This window comes from Hemitrygon akajei, chromosome 9 (assembly GCF_048418815.1).
Source record: "Hemitrygon akajei chromosome 9, sHemAka1.3, whole genome shotgun sequence".
Taxonomy (NCBI): domain Eukaryota; kingdom Metazoa; phylum Chordata; class Chondrichthyes; order Myliobatiformes; family Dasyatidae; genus Hemitrygon; species Hemitrygon akajei.
The window spans coordinates 53,964,121-53,977,078 of record NC_133132.1 but is presented as its reverse complement, the minus strand read 5'-3'; the positions used below and the strand labels follow the sequence as shown (position 1 = coordinate 53,977,078).

Sequence of the window (12,958 nt, the reverse complement as noted above, 5' to 3'; positions counted from 1 at the left end):
TAACTTTACAGCTGTCTATGGTGTCACTAAAAGGTGTCAGCAAAATGACTCTGAATTTAATGGAATGAATATTTTGCTTGCTAATAGTTATGCTGCTCATCTAACACCAAATATAAATGTTAATGTAAAATACAGGTAATAGTACTGATGCTTTACACTTGATTTTTCTTAAAATAAATTATGCAGGCTTTTGTAAATTTTGTATGTAGCTTAGTATACATGAAGATGTAAAACTGCATCTAAGTATTGATGAGACATGAAATCAAATAAGATTGCACTGCGATGAATTTGCTTATTTTTGGTGACCATTGCCCTTTGGCGTGTTATTGGCAATCAGCCACAGATTCCAATTTGAAGAATCACCCCATAAATAGTCATTGCAGCACAAATTATTATCTGGTGTCACTCTATAGTATAGCAGCTGATAGGACTAGTTTAGTTTATTTGGTACTACCATCATGTTTGTTGTGATTGCTGTTCATCTAACCTACCGGCCCTTTGAAAGACTGTTCTCTAAAGAACTGAAACAAATGACATGTTTAAATTAGTCATCCAGCACTTGAATTAGAATATATTGCAACCATTTTAAAGTTCAGCCAAAATTTAAAAAATCACTATAAATAAACCCAAGATTTAGTTTTGAATTGCAACTCACATAACGTGCACCTGCAAGATCCCAAAATGGCATTTTTCAAAATATATGGCAGGATAGGACAGAAACATGACAACATAAGCAACAGAGGAATTTCCCCAGTCTGTGGTATGGGTGCAAGGTTGGAGCAGAAGCAGCCTAACAAGGATGATTAACTTAAAACAATGGTAAACGTATAGGAATATGTCACAGTGATTGGCAGGAACTGACTACTCAATGTTCCATGGTTCAGAATCTTCAAGAGGAAATGTTGGGGTGCAAGGAGGGAGGAGTGTAAAATGAGGTTTTGCGATATTAGTGAAGAAATATATTATTTCATTAAGGAAGAAGAAAAATATCTTGGAAATTCCTTCAAATGAATCAGAATCAGATTAATATCACTGGCATAAGTAGTGAACTAGTGTTCATTTTTCTCAATGTCCATTTAGAAATCAGATAGCAGGGTGTAAGAAGCTGTTCCTGAATAGTATATGCCTTCAGGCTTCTGTTCCTGATGAACATTAGGGTAGAACTTCGGAACAGGAAAAAGGATGATCATTTTAGAGGCATTACGAAGCAGAATTTCTTGGTGTACACATCACTGAAAACTGCAGCATGGATAGATGAGGCCTTTAAAAGTATGTGTCATGCCTGCCTTCATTAGCTGGCATAAAATATAAGAGCAGGGAGGTTCAAGTTCCGAGTAAATTTATGGTGCAACATTGCTGAGACCACAACTGGAGTATTGTGTGCTGTACTCGTTGTCAGGTTAAACAAAGGGTACAATTACAATGAAGCAGGTGCTGACGGAATTCACCTGATTGTTGCCTGGTATGTAGTGTTTCAGCAACTTGAAGAAACTGATGGGATGACTTGTTGTCCTTAGAATGCTGAAAAGGAGCCTAATTAAAGTGTACACAAGGATAAGGAACATTAAATAGTGAGAAACTTTTTTTCTAATAGTTATTTATGAATAACAGTCATATGTTTAAAGTAAGGAGTAGAAGATTTAGAGAGTTTCCAGGAAGAATGTTTATCATAGTGGCATTAAAGGGCTATTAGAAAGCATGTGAAAATGTAGAGAATAGAGGGATATGGATCATGTGCACGCAGAAGAGGTTTTGTTTTAATTTGGCATAGTGTTCAGTGCAGAAGTAGTAGGTTGAAGGGCCAGTTCCTTTTTTTGTACTATTTGATGTCCTTATTTAAGACTGGAAATATGCCAAATAGAGATGTTATTCAATACAGTAGGAGAGGGCCTTAATGCAATCACTCGTGCACTAAAGGTAGACAAGTTCCCTAATCCTGATGGGATGTATCCCAGGTACTGAAAGAAATGACAAAAGTTATAGTGTGATAATTTACCAAAATTATCTGGACTTCGGGCAGGTCCTGGCAGATTGGAAGACAATGTCACACATTTGTTTAAAAATGGATGTGGGCAAAAAGTGGCTAACTATAGGCCAATTACCTTAATATCTGAGGCTGGGAAATGCTTTAAGAAAGAATTAGTGAAACATCTAGATAGAAGTGGTTCAATCTAAGGGCAGGTCCTGTTTGCCAAGCTGGCTGGAGCATATAATGAGTGTAGGAGAATCTGTGGATCTTGGATTACCAGAAAGCACTCATTAAGATCCTGCATGACCATTAGTTAAGGATGCATAGATTGGGGGTAAAGTATTAGCAGAGATAGAGGATTGGTTAACCATAGGAATTGGGATAAATGGGTGTTTCTTTGGACAGTGGTGAGTGGAGTGCTACAAGGGTTGGTGGTGGGCTTCACCTGTTTACTATATACCTTAATGGTTTGGAAGAGAAAACTGAGTGTAGTGAATCTGAAGTTTGATGACACCAAGTGGAAAAGCAAATTGTGCAGAGGATGCAGTAAGTCGGCAGAGGGTTAAATATAGGTTAAGTGCATGGGCAAGGGTCTGGCAGATGGAGTGCAATGTTGGTAAATGTGAGGTCATCCTCTTTGGAAGGGAAGATAAAACATCAGTGAAGGATTGAAGCATGCTGTTGTGCTGAGTGTTTATGCATTGTAAAAGGTTGGTTTGCAGTTGCAATAGGTTATCAAGAAGGCAAATGGAATGTTGGCCTTCATTACTCGAGGATTGAATTTAAGAGCAGAGAGGTTATGCTGTAACTGTACAGGGTACTGGTGAGGCAACACCTGGAGAGCTATATGCGGTTGGAGAAACAACGTGAAAGTTTGTAACATTGGAACAGTGAGTTGCTGGTCTCCACTCTTATTGCAGGAGTGACCCCTCTCTCCCTCACTGGAAAGAGAGAACTTGTCTGAGATACTGAATTGCTGGTTTGCGAACTGTAGTTTGAACTCTGGATCAATGGACTCTTTCACGCTGCTGCATGCAATTTGGGGGTTGGGGGGGTCGGTGCTTTTACTGGTGCGGGGAAGGGGTCTTCGGGGCTTTGCTCTATGGGGTTTCTTTGTTTCATGGACTTCTGTGAAGAGGATGAATTTCAGGTTGTAAACTGTATACATACTCTGTTAAATATGGTTTGAAATGTGCTTTGAAACATTGAGGAATGACATACTGGCTTAGGAGGTAGTGCAGAAGAGGTTAATCAGGTTGATTTGGAGATGAGGGGCTTAACCTAAGAGGTGAGATAGAGTTGTTTGGGACCATACTCACTGGAATTCAGAAGGCTGAGAAGGGCTCTTATCGACACATAAATTTTTGAAGAGGGTTGTTAAAATAGAAGCAGGATGGTTGTTTCCGCTCATTAGTGAGACTAGAAATAGGGTACATAATCTCAAAATTCAGTGGAATGGATTTAAGATGGAGATGGGAAGAAACTACTTTTCAGAGAGTAGTGAATCTGTGGAATTTCCTACCAAGGGAAACTTTAGAGGCTACCTTATTAAATATATTTAAGACACAGGTTTCTGCATAATCAGGGAATTTAGGATCACAGGAAAATGGTCTAGAGGTGGAGCTGCGCCTATGGTCATATCAGCTATGATCTTATTGAATGCTTAACGAGCTAAATGGCTACTCCTATTTATGGTTCTAATATTAATTCCATTAAGATAAAAATGACTCAGTATATTAAATGGGAATTAAATGAAAGTAAATTTTAAACTTTCTACCCCTTAGGTGACATTCATGGACAGTACACAGACCTTCTGAGGTTGTTTGAATATGGAGGGTTTCCACCTGAAGCAAACTACTTGTTCTTGGGAGATTACGTAGATCGGGGGAAGCAATCTCTAGAGACCATTTGCCTCCTCCTAGCATACAAGATCAAATACCCAGAAAACTTCTTCCTTTTGCGGGGAAATCATGAGTGCGCCAGCATCAATCGTATCTATGGGTTCTATGATGAATGTGAGTATTTGGCTAAATATAATATCTGCACATTTTATAAAGTCTGGGGAGAAGAGTTCAAATAAAACAATGTAAATAATTTGGGGGGGAGTTGTTTCTTAAAGTGACTGATTCCATTTTGCAGTAAAAAAGCTTAATTTTGTTTAAGTTGGTTTTTGTAGATTTATTAAGTAATCCAAAAAAAGTTTAAATAAAACAAAGTTCAGTTGTATACTTAGCAAACAAAATTAGCAAAATTTTATGTGGTGAAAGTTCATAATGCAGCCCAAACCCCAAAAGGCAGAAAACATGGAAATGAAAGTGGGCCAGATCGTACTGGATCACCCACCGCCTGAAATCTGTCCTTACATCCTTGTATCAGGACAGGATGAGAGCCAGGAGTTCACTGGCTTTGTCCACATGACAAGGAGGCCTCAGTTGGCAATGTGAAACTCGTATGTGAAGTGGCAATTCAGGACCAAACTTGAATCACTGAAGGATGCTTGACAGTTATGGCAGGGCTTGAATACTACCACAACCTACAAACCAGATGACATAGATGACAACAAGGTTTCACTCCTATATGAGCTCAATGCCTTTTATGCTCATCAAATGCCTTTTAATCATCAAAACATGGAAGCACCTTCATGAGCTCCCACAGCCCCGATGACCCTGTGATTAGTCTCTGAGGCTGATGTGAGAGCATCCTTCAAGAGAGTGAATCCACAGAAGGCATCTCACCCAGGTGGGGTATCTGGCTTGGGTACTAAAGATCGTGCTGATCAACTGGCTGTAGTGTTCACTGTGACCTTTAACCTCTTGCTTTGGCAGTCTGAGGTACCCCCCTGCTTCAAATAGGCTTTAATTATACCAACACCCAAGAAGAACATGGGTCATCCAGCAACACTTACATCCAGTGTGATGAAGTGTTTTGAGAAGTTGGTGATGAAACGTATCAACTCCTGCCTAAGAAGTGACATGGATCTGCTCCAATTTGACTGCCATTACAACACATCAACACCAGCTGCCATTTCATTGTCTCTATACTCAACTTTGGAACATCTGAGCAACAAGGGTGCATACATCAGGATGTTCTCCAGTGACTACAGCTGAATGATACCATCCCCTCAAAAGTAATCCAGAAGCTTCAAGACCTAGGCCTTAATACCTCCTTGAATAATTGGATCCTCAGTTTCTCCACCTGCAGATCCCAGTCAGTTTTGGTTGGCAACAACATCTGCACATTTCCCATCAGCACACGTACATCATAAGGATGTGTGCTTAGCCCCCTGCTCTACTCACTTTACCCTCATGACTGTGAGGCTAAGCACACCTCTAACACCATAACTAAGTTTGCTGAGGACGCCACTGTTGGCTGAATCAAAGGTGGTGATAAATCAACATAAAGGAGGGAGATTGAAAATCTGGCTGAATAGTGTCACAGCAACAACTTCTCACTCAATGTCATCAAGACCAAGAAGATGATTGACTTCAGCAGGATGAAACCAGAGTTCCATGAGCCAGTCCTCCTCGGGATCAGATGTGGGGAGGGTCAGCAACTTTAAATTCCTCATTGTTATTTCAGAAGATAGTCCTGATAAATGCCATTACAAGAAAGCCGGGCAAGTCTTCCTCTTAAAAGTTTGTGAAGATTTGATACATTGTCCGAAACTTTGACAGACTTCTACAGATGTGCAGTGGACAGTACATTGACTGGTTGCATCATGGTCGGGTATGGAATCACCAATGCCCTTGAACAGAAATGCGTACAAAATATAGTGGATACAGCCCAGTCCGTAAGAGGTAAAGCCCTCCCAACCATTAAGCAAGAACGTTATTGCAGGGAAGCAGCATCTATCATCAGGGACCCCCACCATCCAGGACATACTCTCTTCTCACTGCTGCCATTAGGAAGAAGGTACAGGAGCCTCAGGATTTGCACCTCCAGGTACAGTTATTACCCCTGAACCATCAGGTTCTTGATCCAGAGGGGACAACTTCACTCGCCCCATCACTGAACTGTTCCCATTATCTAAGGACTCAGTTTCAAGGAATCTTCATCTCATGTTCTTGATGTTTATTGCTTATTATCACATTTGCACATTTTGTTTTTTTTTGCACATTGGTTGTTTGCCTTGTTATGTTGGGTGCAGTTATTCATTGTTGTGTTCCTTGTATTACTGTGAATGCCCATGAGAAAATGAATCTCACTGTATTTGCTGACGTATGTATTTGATAATAAATTTACTTTGAACTGCACCCCCCCCATCCTTTTCACTTCTGTCAAATTACAGGGATGCTGATAGACATTTGACAGATGTGTAACTGCAGATCATTGTTGTAATTTTTAAATTGGCTCTGGGAAAAACTATTCTTCCTGCCATTCCTCAGTGCCGAGTTCCTCATCTACAATTATGTCCCACTGTGTGATATATATTCTCTGTCACCCTGCACCTCCCATTTAGTAATAGTATCACACTCCACCTCCACACTGATTATAGTCTCCATGTACTCAGCATTTCCCAGTAGGTGGTGATCCTTTTATTTTTCAATGGAATGATATTTTTCTTGTATAGGGCTGCTAGAAAGTTTGTGAACCCTGTAGAGTTTTCTATGTTTCTGCATAAATATGACCCCAAATATGTTCAGATCTTCATGAAAGTCCTAAAATGAGATAAAGAACCCAGTTAAATAAAACAAAAACATGATACTTGTTCAGTTGCTTTTTTTTTAAAGAAAAATGTTCCAATATTACATGTATTTGTTGGAAGAAGTATGTGAACCTCTGGGATAATGCCTTCTACATAAACTATTTGGAGTCGGGTGTTCCAATCAACGAGGTGAGATTAGCCGTGTGGATTGTAGAGGTGCCCTGCCTTTTTATATATATATATATCTATATATATATATATAGATATATATATAAAAAGGCACACAACATCACTCTTCTCAAGAAAGATTGTGCACCATGCACAGAGGACCTTAGAAGAATTGTAGAGATGCATGAGGCTGGAAAAAGCCTTCTAAAATTCCTTCTAAAGGCCTGAGTGTTCATCAGTCCACAGTAAGAGAAATTGTCTACAAATGGAGGAAGCTCAGTACTGATACTGTTCTCCTTAGGAGTGGGCATCCTGCAAAGATCACACTGTATAATGCTAAAGGTGGTGGGGAGAAAAAAAACCAAGAGTAACAGCAAAAGACCTGCAGAAATCTCCAGAACTTGTTCATGTGTCCACTGTAAGAAAAACAATGAACAAGAATGGTGTTCATGGAAGGACACCATGAAGGAAAGTAAACACAAAGTACACTGCAGATGCTGTGGTCAAATCAACACGTACAAACAAGCTGAATGAACTCAGCAGGTCAGGCAACATCCATTGAAATGAGCTGTCAACGTTTCGGGCTGAGACCCTTTGTCAGGACCTCTAAGTCTAAGTCCTGACGAAGGGTCTCGGCCCAAAACGTTGACTGCTCGTTTCAACGGATGCTACCGGACCTGCTGAGTTCATCCAGCTTGTTTGTACCATGAAGGAAAATACTGCTCGCCAAAAAAAATTGTTGCACGCCAAAAAAAAAGACCACCTGGATGTTCTGCAATGTTTCTGGGACAATGTTTTTTTAAATATATTTTTATTGAAGGAATGACACAATACAGAATACATAATGCATTACATTTTCCTCCATTTTGGTTTTAGATCTTACCCCTAAACAAAACTCCCCTCACCCGCCCTCCCCGAACATACCATGGCAGCTTATGTTTACAATACAACACTTCACAAATACAAGTACGGCCATTTCACAGCCATACCCCCACACTACTTCAAGATGAAGGCCCACACACATCCACAACATATCAGATGATCCAGAATACACTCATATTACAATTCATCAACTGCACTGTGAAGTAAACCATATGTGTGTTAAAAGGGAGGCAACTTCCCAAGTACAACCAAATGCCCTCAACTAGTAGGTAATTCCTTAAGACCCCCAAAATATGACAAGAAAGGTCCCCATTTCGAATAGAACTTTTTCACAGACCCCCTCAGAGTGAATTTAATCTTTTATAATTTCAGAAAAAAAACATTGCGTCCTCTAACCAAGCAGCAACAGATGGGGAATTGGCAGATTTCCAGACCAGCAAGATTCTCCTAAGGGCCAAAAGCGATGTAAATGTTATGATGTCCAGCTGGTTTACATTTAAACCCAAACCATCATCTGCCACACCAAATACAGCTATAAGCGGGCAAGGTCTCAGTGTCACCCCAAAACCTCACTGATAGTTTTAAAAACCAGTGCCCAATAGCCATCAAGCTGAGGGCAAGGCCAAAATACATGCACTAAACCACCCAGAGAGAAGGACAATGTGGACAGATGAGACAAAAGTTGAACATTTTGGCAGAAGTGCACATAACTATGTTTGGAGTAAAAAGTGTAGTATGGTGGAAGGAGCATCATGGTTTGGGGCTGGTTTGCTGCCTCAAGCCTGGATAGCTTGCAATCATTGAGGGAATGGTGAATTCAAAATTGTTTCAAAGACATTTTACAAGAGAATGTCAGGGTAGTAGTCCATCTCTTGAGGCTTATTGGAAGTTGGATAATGTAACAAGACAATGATCCGAAAGCCAAGAGTAAATCAACACCAGAATGGTTTAAAAGGAAGAAAATTTGTGTTTTGGAATGGCTGAGTCAAAGTCCTGACTTTTAATCCTACGGAAATGTTGTGAAAGGACCTAAAGCAAGCAGTTCGTGCAAGAAAGCCCAACCAACATCCCAGAGTTGAAGAAGTTTTGTAAGGAGGAATGACCTAAAATTCCTCCAAGCCTACGTGCAGGACTGATTAACAGTTACTTGAAATATTTGGTTGAAGTTATTGAGGTACAGTGGGGTCACACCAGTTACTGAAAGCAAAGGTTCACATACTTTTTCCAAGAAATACATTTAGTATTGGATCAATTTTTAAATAAACAAGTATAATGCTTTTTGTTTATTGAATTGGGTTAGCTTTATCTAGTTTTAGGACGTGTGTGAAGAACTGACCACACTTTAGGTCGTATGTATGCAGCAAGTTCTGTAGGGTTCGCAAACTTTCTAGCACCACTGTATCTGCTGTTCAATGTTATTCTTGCTCTCCATATCTTGTGCTTCGTGTCCATGGTACTGCTGTTTTGATCTACCACTCGATACCTTCCATTCTTCTTCATCTTATTTCAAAATACCAGTTTTCATTCTTCCTCCTCCCCCCCCCCCATTATCCCATTAGCACAACTAATTCTGAAACTACCTAAGTGTGCAACATCTCTTCCCTCTCCCACCCCAACTTCAGTATTGTGCATTTCTCTCCTCCTCCCTACTTTGCTATCCTTTGCTCCTGTTTGGGCAAATGCAGGCATGTGAAGAGTTGATCCTGTCAAACATGAACGCATCCATCAGTGCCCATCCCTTTTTTCACTGAAGTATTAACTCTTAATTGGAATACTTTTTAAGTCAAAGTTGGCATACTCTTTTAATTTGTCATTTATTTTCTGTATTAGGATAATTTGTATCAATACAATTTTTTTTGTTGGCTAACGTGCAATGTTTTGGTTGTGTGCATTTCAAGCTCTCTGTAAACCACATGCGTCAGAATATAACCTTTCCATATTAAGCTCTTGATCTATCTGTAGACATTCCTTTTCAGCCCCCTTGGATGCATAGCCCTATCAGCTGAGATTTGGAAGCTAGCCATTCGGTTCCTCTTTCTTCCCATGACATTTAATGTAACTAAATGTCATGGGAAGAAAGAGGAACCGGATGGCTAGCTTCCAAATCTCCGCTGATAGGGCTATGCATCCAGTTGCTTGGAGGTATATCAGTGCTTCAAGTTGTCTGCTCCCTTCTACATTACCCTGTGCCTTCCCTGTACCCTGTGAACAATGATCTTCACCATTGGGTAACTTGGGAAGATTGATTCAAAAAGAACTGCCTGGTTTCAATCTGTCATTTTTATTTTCTCACAACTTTGCTAGTTGGCTTTTTACAATCCTGCACCTATAGTCTTTTAAAGTTCTAGAGTACTTTCATTCCACCATCCTTTCAGGTAGTTCATTCCAGAGTTTAACACACCTTTTATGAAGAAAATCTTGTTTCCTCTATAATTCTTTAGTTTGTTTACCTTTTCATTATTTTTCCCCATTTCCATTTTTAAAAACCTACATCTTGAATAACTTGTCTGTGCTTAAACTTCTCTGCTCTTTGGGAACAAAATTCAAGGTTTTCCTAACTCTCTAGATCAACAGCATCTCAGCTGCAGTAGCTATCACCCGGTTAAACCAACTGTACTTTCTGCAGAGCTTAATATCCTCCTCATAGTTCAGTGGGGATAGTACCCTGGCTGGTGTATAATAAATAATTTGTAGATGTTTGGCATGACTTCCTTGCCTTGTGTTTAACACCTTATTTTAAAAGTTCAATATTCCAACCACTGACTAATCGTCTGCAAGAATTTGAGACAATACTCATTATAGTATCTTTAATTTGTGCTACTATTCCGTATTTTTCCCCAAAATTTTGTTACTTCTCACTTATAAACACTAAATTACATTTGTAGTGTGCTTGTTGTATCACATGGCTACCTGAAACCTGTTCATTCTTTACAAACTTTACTGAGTTTTCTGTACCAACTTTAAAATTGTTCTCCCAATACATTCTCTCTTGCTGCTGACACCAAGAGACTTTATTGCTTTCATTTCTTCTGTCAGGAAAATATCTGTTAACTCTTGTCAAAAACTGAACTAAAATCTTTCTAAGGTCACCAGTCGGCTTTCTCTTAAGACCATGGAATAAGAGTAATGGATGGGGTTGTTTTCATCATGGCTGGTAGGGATGTGGGCTGTGGAGAAGTCTTTAAAGTTGTCCTAATATTAATGATTTAATATCCCAAACTGTTCTATTATTTGCATAGGCAAGAGACGTTTTAATATCAAACTCTGGAAGACATTTACAGACTGCTTCAACTGTCTTCCAATTGCAGCCATTGTGGATGAAAAAATTTTCTGTTGTCATGGGGGTGAGTTTCCAGCTTTGCCTTTTAATTCAAATTTCAGATGTGCCTTGTGTTAACTGTGAAATCAAACCATTTTAATTTGTCTTGGAAATCTACTTGCAGTAGTGAAATTAAGCATGCTTAGCTATTGGTGAGGAGTTTATCCCCGTAGGGACAAGAAGGCCATTTAGTTGTAGCTTCTACTATCTTGGTTCCTAATTCAGCTTTCATATTGACAAATGTGTGGAATGTTAGTGCTATGCAATTAATTTTGTTTAGACTTTCTCTAATTAAAATTCAGTTGGAAAGAAGTTCAGGTTTATCACATTTAAATGCTTGAGTCGTTGAAAAAAAACTTAAGTAATGAGGGGAAACTTGGTTGAGTAAATTGCAACAGCAAAACTAACTGGAAATATTGAACTATATGTAGGTATTCAGTTACAGCCAAACTGTAACTTAAGCAACCTTGTTAAATTATTGCTGAGGGATTTTGTTTGCATGACTGCAGTATATTCATGTGTGTTTTGCTTTATCCAACTGTTTAGATCTAGGTCAAGGTATTACAGAAAGAAAATGGTTAGCAAACTGAAACAAGAGTTGCTCAAATTTGCACTGAATCCAGATATTGGGCATGTTTTTCTCAGAAAATAGTTGAGCAATTTTAGGCAATCTCAATCAACAGATAATCTATGTAACAGTGATAACTAATATTGTGTTTTATGGATGCATTTTATCTTGTCTGCTTAAGAAATAAATCCTAGCAATGGGCAAAGATTAATTGAATGGAAAATTATTGGTTATAGATATGCCATTTATGATTGTCAGTAATTCTGGCGAACAGTTTAGATTTTGTTTTGAAGTGTTTTTGACGGATGTTAATGGACAGTGTTGTATGCCAGTGAATTAAATGTCTGAGTTTTTGAACCATATTACTGTATAATTTCTAGGCATTGTAATTATGTATCTTTGAATATGAGTTATTAACTGCATATTAAAGCAATTGACAATGTTTGGAATGTTGAAAACAAAGTAGGAGTAGTAGGAGGCCGTGGTTAGAATGGGGAGGTCTCTAGATTTGTAGTACTAGATTGAAATCTGGTTCAGAGACTTCACTGAATTGTTGATTTTGTACAGCAAAATGTTATGTCTTTGCTCAAGGGACCTCCTTTGACACTATAATCTGTGATTTTCCTTTCTATAGGGCTGTCACCAGATTTGCAATCAATGGAACAGATTCGCAGAATCATGAGACCAACAGATGTTCCTGACACAGGTAGAGAACATCACTTGAACCAATTCCATTAATATTGTCACACACAAAATGCTGATGGAACACAGCAGGCCAGGAAGCATCCATAAGGAGAAGCACTGTCGACGTTTCAGGCCGAGACCCTTCATCCTGAAACGTTGACAGTGCTTCTCCTTATAGATGCTGCCTGACCTGCTGTGTTCCACCAGCATTTTGTGTGTGTTGTTTGAATTTCCAGCATCTGCAGATTTCCTCGTGTTTGCTCATTAATATTGTGTGGTTTTGATGGTTGAAAACCAAAATTACAGCTCAGCTATAAGTTGTAGGCTAGTTCTAGTCAGAATTAAATTAACAAATATGTTTGTGTAATGTTCACAGAAATGGGCTTAATAGATCAGCAGATTAATTGCTTACATCTTTAATGCGACTATCAGATTATAAATCAGTGTCTTTGTCAGCAATTTTTGCTTGCTATATAATTTAGATTAGGCTCTATTTTCAGCATTATGAAAAGTGTACCATTTAATAACCACTTCCCACTCTATTTAAAATCACTCCCCCTCTCCGTTCAGTCCTAATGCTGGGTTTTGATCTGAATGTTAATTCCTTTCCTTCCCACGAATGCTGAATTCCTCCAGCAAATTGTTGCTCAAGATTCCAGCCTCTGCATTCTTATCTCCATTCAATAAAATGGACTACTTTCACTTTCATTAAAATGTTCAAAT

At 39.0% G+C, this 12,958-nt stretch overlaps 1 protein-coding gene across 1 annotated transcript in view; it reads left to right on the top strand.

Annotated features, from left to right (window-relative positions):
* ppp1cb (protein phosphatase 1, catalytic subunit, beta isozyme) overlaps positions 1-12,958 on the top strand; it is a 117,446-nt gene that overhangs the window by 91,775 nt on the left and 12,713 nt on the right. The window contains exons 3-5 of the mRNA XM_073056018.1: positions 3,754-3,984; positions 10,904-11,008; positions 12,186-12,257. Of these exons, the coding sequence (XP_072912119.1) occupies positions 3,754-3,984; positions 10,904-11,008; positions 12,186-12,257 (408 nt within the window). The remainder of the gene's footprint in view (positions 1-3,753; positions 3,985-10,903; positions 11,009-12,185; positions 12,258-12,958) is intronic.